This window comes from Gossypium hirsutum, chromosome D03 (assembly GCF_007990345.1).
Source record: "Gossypium hirsutum isolate 1008001.06 chromosome D03, Gossypium_hirsutum_v2.1, whole genome shotgun sequence".
Classification (NCBI taxonomy): domain Eukaryota; kingdom Viridiplantae; phylum Streptophyta; class Magnoliopsida; order Malvales; family Malvaceae; genus Gossypium; species Gossypium hirsutum.
Window position 1 is genome coordinate 21712577 of NC_053439.1, and position 11152 is coordinate 21723728.

Consider the following 11152-nt stretch of genomic DNA (forward strand, 5'->3'; position numbering starts at 1 on the left):
ACCATAACCCTACTTTAACAAAAATCTAAACCCTAACCCTAAAATAAAATAACCCTAGTAAAAAGAAAACGCTTCCAACCAAAAGCGTTTTCAATGCATGTGGCAAGAAAACGCGTCTAGTTAGAAGCATTTTCTTACCAATCTGCTAAAAACTTCTAGTTAGAAGGATTTTCCTGTCAATTTGCTGAAAACGCATTTTCGTTTTTTCGACCTAATCCCATAAATTTTCAAAAAACTGGCCTAATCCAATAAAATTTTATAAAAATCAGCATTTTTAAGAATTTCACCCTCCAAATTGATAAAAACAAATTTTAAATACCTACTTGAAAAAATGTATCGTTTAAGGGACAAGTTTTATATTTAGACTTCGAAATAAAATTTGACTAAGGAAAATGCCAAGTGATTGCAAAATCCAGAGTTTCTGATTTGTGGGCTTTCTTCAGTTCACGCTCCGTTTCATTTAAAATTGAATTACGTGAGAGGAAAGAAAATGACATACATTCCAAGGCAACAATAGATTGACCACTGAGCGCCGTCAACAAGAACAATTATGTCAGTTGTATTGGTTTAAAATTTCAAATTAAAACTATAATCCTACAAGAAGCAAAAGAACTAAGATAACAGTGTTCCAATTTTCAAGTTAAATTTATAATCACCGACCATGTTCAGAACATAGCATTTTTTACCGTCCAAAACCTATATCAAGCAGTAATCATACTGTATTGAGACTCCATAAAGACAACTGCTTGCTATTCATAAGTAGTCTGCAAAAATTCTCAAGTATGCGAAAGTTAGGATGTATGGTGGTTGTATGTACAACTCGTCTGCTCCTGGCCCTGCCCATCACAACCTGGTTTCATTAATTGCTGGGGAGAAGTTTCAATGGGGTTGCTGCTGTCGCCGATACCTTTATTAGGAGGCAAGCACCTTTTCGTGAAAAATGCAGCAATTGTTTTGGTTCGTCCACCACTCTTCCCTGTCAGTTGAGTTTAAAAATTTTGAAAATTAATAAACAATTTTTCATTCAGTCAACGGAAATTAATAGTTGAGGTTGAGGCAAGCCAGATAGATGCATATATACCTGGTGAACTCGACATGCCAAGCTTCACTAAGATTTCTTTCTTGACCTGAACAAAAAGTAATAACCCCATATCAGAACATATTGTTTGTGACATTTAAAGCACAGTTGACAATCACGACTGTTACATCAGAAGAAGCCTTCAAAATGAATCATGGACGCAGCTGTTGAAGGCATAGATCAAACATATAAACTCTGCTTGGAAAATTAAGTTCAAATTTTAAATTGTTAACACAATTTTAAGCCTCCCTTGTCAATGACTAGAAGAATCAAAATAATAAGATTTACAAACAGTTTGAGAAGTAAAGATGAATAATAATATTCAAATTTAAATATATTATCCAATCAAAGTAAAGCATATTCAAATAATGAATATTTGAGAATTTAATCTATTCTACTCAAATCCATTGCAAATAATAATCGTCCAAATGGAATATTATCTTAATCCGTAAAAAAATATCCGTAAATATCCAAATCTATACTATGAGAAGGCAAGAGAAGGAATAGCATAAACATGAAAATAAAGTCATTGTGCTAACAATCGCATCATTTCTAACTTGGTATTAGGGTTAATTCAACCACTTAAACGAAGTGTAGCACATACTGTTCAAAGGAAGGTGTGGATTAATTAAGTAGTAAAACAACATTTAGTCCCTAGACTTTACAATTTTAGTAACTTGATCCTTAAATTTTTAGTCCTGAACTTGGATTCAAGACCAAATAATTTTTTTCTACGCCTTTAACAAGTGATGACCTGATGACAATTTTTTAAAAAAGTAACAAGTTTTAAAAAATAAAACTTATAGTAAATTATAAAATTATAGAAATATAGACAAATTATAAAAATTACTATACTTACAAATAATTCTAAATAATTATTTAAAATTATAAAAAGCATAAAACGTACTAAAAATGATAAAAAAATTATAAATGTCGCAAAAAAAAAAAAGCGATGACCATAATTTACTTTTATCTATTTATCTATTTATCCCGTTAATTAATTATACCATCCATACCCAAAAAGAACAGAAAAATAAAGAAACAAATAGAAGGAAAACAAAGTGATGCCACCTGCGGCGATAATCCAGACCAAAAATCAGGAAATAAGTCACTAACCTGCCAACGATTATCAAAGAAGTCTGATATCTCGCGCACTTTGTTTCTTAACTGAGTCTTTGGAATTGAAGGGAACTTTAGTTGTAAAGACTCTACCAACCTATTGATGCCATGGGAGCATGACTGAATTGTAGATACCTAAAACCAACATCATCATTAGCAGCAATACATTTCAGTCTACTACAACTATGTTTGACAAAAGTTGGAAATTTCAAGCTCTGCATGTACTACTACTATCATGACAAGCACAGCAGGGAAAATATTAATATTTTACAGTAAACTTTGCTTGAGTTGCTACTTACTATTAGAGGCAAATCTGAATCTGGAATTGACTCCACAGATGATACTGGTGTTGCAACAGCCTTCCCACCCGACAAACAAACTTCTTGATTGTCATATACCATGCTATCAAGTGATATCTCTACAGATGGGGCACCAGGACATGCCAACATACTTAGAGCTTGCAAGCAAGCCTGTTCCAATTTAGGATTACCATTAAGGCCTTCAGCCATTAGCAACGAGGCTTTTTCATGCAATAAATTTAAAATGATCAATGGCTGATTTTTTCGAAGTGCATGCTCAGTTAAATTGTTGAGGTAATTCTGCTGCCGAAGCAATGCACCAAACTCCTCGTTTTGAGTGACTTGCTCATTAATATGGGAACTTTGAGTCTCCTCAACATGAACATCAATTTCCATCCTGTCAACTTGTACCCCCTGCATGCAAGCCTCAAATGAGTCTCTGGTTTTTGAGCATGCTGACTGGACAGTGTTTTTCAGTTTCAGAAGCTAGTTACAACTTACAACTTTGAATATTTTCCAAGTTAGTTTTGTTTACCTCATTTTCTGACAGATATCCATCTGGAACAAAAAATCCATCTTCAGTTTCATCTTCATCAGCTTTAGTGCATCCATCACAACTTTCCTCGTCTTCATCTTTATCGTGATCTGAGAGGCTTTCCCCAGGCTCCTCCTGTGAAATGAGTGTTATTTCCAGGTTTACATCTAAATTTCAGACTGAATAACAAGCTTACAGTACCTCCTCCCATTCTTCATCACTATCAACATCATAGTCTAAATCTGGGTCCTTCCTCCATGGGCAGCGAGGTCCAACAACATTGCTGAAGATACAACAAAACCACAAATTATCAATTTATTGATGAAATTGAAAGCAAGGCAAGCATCAAATGAACCCCTTCACAAAAAAGAAAACAAACTAAATAACATTCTAATACCCTTTTGTCCCACTTAAATTATCGATATTGCCTTCCAATATTATTCCATTCAAGATGTTGCCTTAAAAATGTAAATAGATTGTAAACTCATTATCCTATTTTGCCAGACAAATCATAGCCTTTAAAAACAATGAGATCCATGAAACAAACATCATATTTTTTTACTCCTAAAACTTGAACACTTGTCAAATGAATTTTCGAACAGGACAGGGAATACGCAACACACAAGAAAGTTACAAATGCAACTCACTGGAAATGGAATACAAGGTCGATAAAAAGATTGAAAATTATTCAAACAAATTTCCAGTTCACTTTCCATTCGTTTTTAAGTGAAACATAATCTGTTTGGACCTAATTGAACAAAAACACAAGCCAATTTTGGGTGATCCAACTTGTTGATTACCTTTCACAAGGGATTTTGAAAAGATGAAAGAGGTAAATAAAGCACCAATTGCTCTAGTCTAAAGTTTATTCAACTAGCTACACAACTAAAATGACATTAAAGACCATAGACAAAAAAAGAAGTTACTCTGGAGAAATCATGCAAGAATTTCTCTTTATCCACACTTGGGTTAGCTAATTTTATATCAGCTTGAATAATTATTGAGTTCAAGATAATGTAAAGAAAGTCTCTACAAACTTAGCTCATCTTAGATAATTGAGGCTCTAAGCCAATGATGACCAAGTTAAAGGCTTAAACCATAAGGCAAGGCACCAGAATAAGTTTTACTGAAGACATTTTGTTATATAAAAAACTTCAGTTGCAAATTGATCGAACATAATGACAAAAAACAAATAGACACAATTATAAATAGATAACATGAATGCATATATTATATATTTTTAAGGGATTTTATTTAGTATTTAAAAGTAATATACAAACCTTTTCCTACAACATTATTCAATCCTATCATTTAGTAGTATCATCTTTGTGTTAGCAGTTACAAATGGCCTTATGATGATATAAATCTGATTTCCTTGAAAGTTTCAATGGGCCACTATATGTGCAAGAACCCTTGCAGTTTTGGTTGGCAATACATGATATTAATGTCACCACCTTTCTACAGCCGATGTAGGGTCAACTGGCAAAAAGTAAGAGAAGATTTTTCAACATTTAGCCTGTTCCTAACCATTTGATTTCTCCCTTTCTAAGCAGACAGAATCATGCAAAACCTTTTGTAACAAATAATAGATCTTGGTTAATTATCTATGTCTTCTTTTCAATGAAATCGGCGCCAAATCCTTATTTGAGTTTTTGTAATAGATATGAAAGCTTCAAGTAATCAAATTGGCAGGGATAAAAGAAGTACTTTGACAGATTGTTTATTGAATTTGTTAATGAACACTAATCTCACAAATGCTTGAACTTGGATCTTTTAGATCAAGCCTCAAATAGTATTCATACTTGGTTCATGAAGCTTCAGAAATGAACATAAACAAGTTCTAGCTCAGCTTATTTAAGAGCATTGAATAAAGACGCTAGTTACTAGACCCCTACATGTAGGTTCACACAGATCAAAAATTCTAACACAAAGTGCAGAAAATTAAATGGCGATAAATCAATTAACCAATACATTTATCAGTTAAGGGAAGCTATTTAGTAATTTCAAGGATAACTAAAGAATATAGTTCAGGAACTGGAATTCAATATCAACACATTTGCTAATTCATTTCCATCTATTTAACAATGCACCTTTCAACTATAAACTGAACTTTTAGACTTGAGTTCAGCTTAACTTAAAGAAAAAAGGTTCAAATGCAAGAAAAAGGAGCCTACCTTTTCTTAGGCCAAATACCATAAAATGCAGGTCTGTAGCTCGCATCAAACTGCAACAACTGCTTCCTTACACAAGACTTGTTAACATCAGAATTCTGTTCTCCCCATACATCCACTAGCCTTTCAACACTCAGTTCATCTTGGGATAACCTTTTATTAGCAGTTAACTTAAGCTCCTTAAACAAATCAGTCTTAGGTTTCTTCCGCATGCCCCAACACTGTTTTTGATTTGAACGGAGAGAATGACCTAAGTTACGCCAAGAAGATAAGTGTAACCTGAAAAGAGCAATTCCAGCATTTAACTTAGAAAAAAAATAAAACCAGGACTTAAAAGCTATATTCGTCTCTAAGATCCGTACCAATAGGCATGTGTATCTGACATATATTGATATTAAAAAATACATAAAAGAACTTATAAAAAATGAACATAATAAAATATAGGATACATAGTCATACTCATACATCCTGATCCAATAAAATTATAGAACATAAAAAGAAAACAGAGAAACCCACTTGCGGAGATAATCAGCATTGATTTCTTCATTGGATGAAAGAGCATTGTCCATGGAGAGAGTAATTGGTTCGGGCAGTTTTTCAATCTTTTGGGTGGATGCACAAAATGTGAATCGCTTAGTTAATTCCTCCATCTGGGTTGGTGATGTTTTACATTTTTTGAGGAAGCGCTCCATTACTGAAGCTTGCTTTTGAATCGAAAGTTTCTTCTTCAATTCTGCCTCTTCTTTCTCTCGCCGCAAATGATCTCTCTCAGCCTCCTCTTGCTGTTTCCGGAGCTGCTTCCTCATCTCAGCCTCTTCTCGTTCACGACGCCTATGAGATTTTTCCGCCTCCTCCAGCAATCGCTTTCTCTCCTTTTCCTGAAATACGACCATCCACTGTCAACAGCGTAGTTACATAGACATTGCTAATTCATGAAAAACTTGGGAAATTTGGACAAACATTTTGCAGCTTTTCCTTTTGGAGCTCACGGTCCAGTTTCTTTTTCTCCTGTTCCATTTCTCTTTTGTTTCTCTCCAATTGCTTTATTAACAATTTTTCTTCTTGCTTTGCTTCTTTCGCATCCCTGCAGCAACAGATAAAACTTTTACTGCAAAGAAAGATATTTAAAGAACAAAACTTGTTGAACTGTCATTGATACATACATCTCGGCACCACTCTGCTGTGACATGTTACGCATTAAGAAGCGAATGTCTGCCTCATTTAATACTTTGAAAAGCTTTTCTGATGCTTTCACTAAACCATGATTGTACTTTTGATTATCCTCCCACTTTTCTAACAGGGTTATCATTGCTGAAATGAGCCATAAATATAATAAGTAACCTACTTGAAGCATAAACTAATCATTAATCAATCAGGAATGAAGAGAATCCAGGGAATTTAATAGCATATTGAGTGCATCAGAAAAGCGATAAGCAAAAATTCTCCATACCAGAAACAGCAGTAATCCTCTCACTAATCTTATTCCTACAAGTACGACGAGTTCTTAATGCGGCACGCGCAGATTTGGGCATCAACTTTAAATCTCTGGTCTATCACATGAGAATGTAAACAAGTTTGTAGCTGAACAAGAGAATGGAAACGCATAAAATAAATAATAATAAAAAAGCCAAAACGAAAGAAAAGGAATCACCTCCCAACACCAGAGAGAAGATTGAGAATCATCCTCCAAAACATCAGCATCTTCGTTACCCAATCCATATTTCACTCTCTGCCCAACAAACAACACCGCGCTTTTCACCGCGGCCATACTCACATTTCCCATTCTGTCCTTGACCTTTTCATGAATTGTCTCTATCAATCTCAACAGCGGCAAGTCGCTCTCCTCCATCAGAACTGCAACCAATGAATTCAATGAACAACCCGACTCGAGTAACTCCATTCCCAAACCCGACTTCTGCTCCACCACTTCTTTATAATACCCAAAAAGTCCATCCATTTCTTGCTTCAATCGCTTGATCTGTGCCTCTCTCTGTTCATCGCTCAAGGCTTCCCAAACCCAGGATGCTCTCTTTCGCTTCTGGGTCTCCTTGGGTTGATCGTTGCCAACCATTTTGGGGGATTTTGGACCATCATCCACGCCTATCACAGGTACTGAATCCGCCATTTAAACCTAGAAGGAGAAGGATCCAAGTCTAATCCTAGAAAAGAAAATGAAAACTGATATTTGCAGATACAGAGAGAACACAAGGAAGCGGAGAAGAAACGATAGTCCTTTTATTTTATTTTATTTTTAGTTATTCTGGAATCAGCGGTGATGACAACTCAAAATGATTTTTTTTTCCCGCCAAGAGTGCTCCTAAAACGAAAATTGGCGCCTCAAAATTTTAGGAGTTGGCGCCGGTGGGTCGAACAGACCTTATTTGAAATCAAGGTATCAATTTTTAATCCACGGCCTCGCTGCTTAACGTTGAATTTTTATTTAGCTGTTTTTTATTCCGATCAGTAAGTAAAGTAATTTTGGATTGAAATATAAATTTACCATGAGTGTTGAAATTTCTCCAATGTTATTCTACTTTGAGAATATAAATAAATTTATTATTTAAAGATTGAATTTTGCCACTAAATTTAATTTGTTTAATTCATTTTATCATTAATATTGATTTTGATTATTTAAAAACAAAATTTTCAAGAAAACTATTGTTTTAAATATTTGTTTTAATAGTTAATAATAAATTAATTTATAAAATATTAATAAATTAATTTATAACTCGTAGAATCAATTGTGTATAATTAACTTTATAAAAATTTACATTATAACATTAGTTTTTATTTAACATTAGTAATGAATTTCCTAAAAAATGTATATGGTGAATTTAGAATCGATTATATTAATATTTTTAATCTTAAAATTATTTAATATTAAAAAAATACAAAAAATCATCATGGTTTCAATATTAATATTAAATTATTATAACTTAAATAATATTATTAATAATTTTATAGCTTAACTATTTTATATAATTGTTAAATTAATTTATCTTAATGATAAAATTGTTAGTATTCGATTTTTTATAATATTATAGTTATTTTTACTCTACTTTAAACAATGGATAAAAGTTAAATAAACATTGCAAATAAAATCGTAGCTTATCTGGAAATCAATATGAAAGCTCGATGAAGCAAATCAAAAATGCCAAGAAGGGTTGGCCTTTAAAAAAAAATTTGGTGAAAGCAAAGGCAAAAAAGAAATAAAGAACACAAATAATTTAGAGTGGTTCGGCCCCAATTGCCTACTTCAGTACCCTAGCTTTCCACCACTAAGGATTTTTTTCCAAATTCACTAATTTGTTCAACCTTTAAGGATAAAGTTTAACCTTACAACTCCTTAATATTTCTATCCCAAATCTTAAGTTTAAAAACCTCTCAAAGAGATACAAATGAGCAAACAAAGAAACGATCCTTACAAGATAAATTTGTTTGCAAATTGAAGCACAATTACAATGAAATATACTTGAGCAAAATGAAAAAGATAAAGCTCACAAGTGTATGCAAGAAGAATATAAAAATTTAAGCTCTAATATTGTTTGAGTGATGATTTTTGCTTGAAGTACTTTTTCTTAGATGTAGTAGGACTTTAAAAGATGGTATTTATACCCCATAATAGACTTCCAGCCGTTGAGGATGTTGGGGAAGTAAATACGACCATTGGGGATATAAAACCAGAGCATTTATTTCACTTGTAACTTCGAGTATCGATACCTTTAAAAAGGGTATCGATAATTTTTGTCATAAATGCTGATTCAGTGACCGTTGGAATGAAAAAAACCAATACTTCCTTCAGAAAGTATCAATACCGGATTGATATCTTGTAGGATTTTTGAGAAACATAATACAAGTTTGGTATTGTTTTTAAATAAGGTATCGATTATTTTTGAAAAATATCGATACCAGAATCATGGTATCGATAATTTTTAGGTTTTTGACAGAATGTCTTTTTGGTCTCGATTTTACTAAGGGTATCGATTATTTTAAAAAATTATCGATACCGGGCCAAATGGTGTCGATACCATTTTGCCTGGAGCAATTCTCACTTGTTAAAAAATCATTTTGATGTGTTAAAATGATTTTAACTTAATTGGGATCATTTTGACTTAGTTAAAAATAATTTCACTTGATTTTAAAATTGTTTCAAAATTTTCTAAGATTTTATTATAACCATTGACAATTTTATTTCTTAGAATTCAAATTTAAAATTTTTGTCAAATTCAACTTATATTCAAAAACACTTTTAATTTATTATATTAAAATCTTTTATCAAATAAAGCTTAATTTAACGCAATATAATCTTTGACTACTTTGGGCTTAATTTTTTTACCTTTATTTTATTAAATATGGTAATATTTAACCAAATTTGGTTCAATCTTTCTATTTTAATATAGAAATTTGTGTTTATGCTAACCTATAAAATATTTTTTAATAAAACCTATTAATTACGGTTGTCATCATAATAGTGTGTCAAATGGAAGCATATCTATGCCACTTAGGCATTATTTCCTCTCTTTTTTATAACTTCATATTACTATAATATATATTATTTGGTGGATGAAACACTTTGAATTTTTTTAAATACTTGAAAATAAATATAAGCCTATTTTTTATAAATAATTATATCACTTAATTTATTTTTTAAATATTAAATAAAATACTTAAAATTATTTAATTTAATTTTTGTGTTCAAATTATTTTAAATTAAAATTTTAATACCAAAATTCAAGCAAATAAAGTAAATATGAAAAATCAATAGAGTCAAAGTGTAGTCGTAAATTTGCCTTTAGTGCAAAAATATAACGGCAAATATCGTTCCACATAAATTATAGTGACAAATTTCAAATTTAATCTAAAGTACAGTGGTAAATTTACTCATTGACCCATAATTATTTGATATAAGTTTTTTTAATGTATTTTAAGTTGTATTTAAAAAATCAAAAAAATAATTATTACTTGTAGTAATATGTATTTCACTTGTGAAGGAAAAACGCACATCTATTATTACATCAAATAATAATATTTTAAAATTTGGTAAACTTGTGGCAAATCACACCTGACCTGATTGCTAGATCTAAATGCTTGACCTCATCACATTATGTTCTCGAAGTAACTCCAATTAACGCGACTTCCATTATTAAGTAACTTGACATTCAAACAAAATAAATTCCTTACAAATCCAATTATACACATAAACATGTTTAACAAATGTCAAATGATATCATTTAATGCGTTTAAGGATTAAACAGAAACGAGGTCAACCACGAAATTTGAATTTGAACCCAAAATCAAAGTAACATAATTCAACTGGGAGTCTCGAGATGTCTTAAGACAATATAATTTTTAATTTTGTTTCAATATTGGAATATAAGCGATTTATTGTGTTTAAATGTTAATTACTTTGAGAAATTAATTTGTTAGCTTTGATTTTCAATTTTTTTTATATAACAAACTTAATGATAAATTCCCTTAATCAAATTTGCATAAACTATTTCAATCTTATTCAAATATAATTTCAAGTGTTACAAACTCAAAAATAAAGTTCTAAATGACTTAAACTTTCTACAAACATTTTTAGAACCCTCAAGTCCTTTAAAATGTTTCTAAGCCACATTTTTTAAAGTTCCTAGCCTTGTCCCAGGACACAAGCATGTATGTCTTAAGCCAAACCAACACCATAGCTAAATTTACTTTAAGGGAACCTTGTCTTGAGACAAAATGAATTTTGTCTCAAGACCAACAAACATCGACGTAATGTATGCTTCAGGGGAGCCTTGCCTTGAGACAATCGAGTAATTATCTCGAGACATATAGTCTATTGTCTCGAGACATGCCTACTGTTTCTCGAGACCTCAGGCTCCAACAATCATATTTGTTCTTCTTGTCTCGGGACATATTGCTGCAAGCTGTATTAAATAGGTAAAATAAATTCTTCCGACTATAA

General features: G+C 31.8%; 1 protein-coding gene across 3 annotated transcripts; it reads right to left on the reverse strand.

Annotated features, from left to right (window-relative positions):
- Positions 1–624: 624 nt before the first annotated feature.
- On the reverse strand, positions 625–7611 carry LOC107940734 (chromatin assembly factor 1 subunit FAS1). 3 transcript variants are annotated; one of them, XM_041089929.1, is made up of 12 exons: positions 6854–7611; positions 6653–6752; positions 6366–6513; positions 6163–6286; positions 5719–6080; positions 5206–5481; positions 3233–3314; positions 3032–3166; positions 2497–2955; positions 2195–2332; positions 1082–1127; positions 625–976 (listed from the first exon to the last, which is right to left on the reverse strand). In XM_041089929.1, the coding sequence occupies exons 1-12, from the start codon at positions 7325–7327 to the stop codon at positions 792–794; spliced, it is 2529 nt and encodes an 842-aa protein (XP_040945863.1). In that variant the 5' UTR covers positions 7328–7611; the 3' UTR covers positions 625–791. The 3 variants fall into 3 exon arrangements, with proteins under 3 accessions (XP_040945863.1, XP_040945864.1, XP_016729670.2); XM_041089930.1 differs by having other exon boundaries at positions 6653–6747; positions 6854–7533; XM_016874181.2 differs by having other exon boundaries at positions 2497–2910; positions 6854–7533.
- Between the last annotated feature and the right edge of the window lie 3541 nt (positions 7612–11152).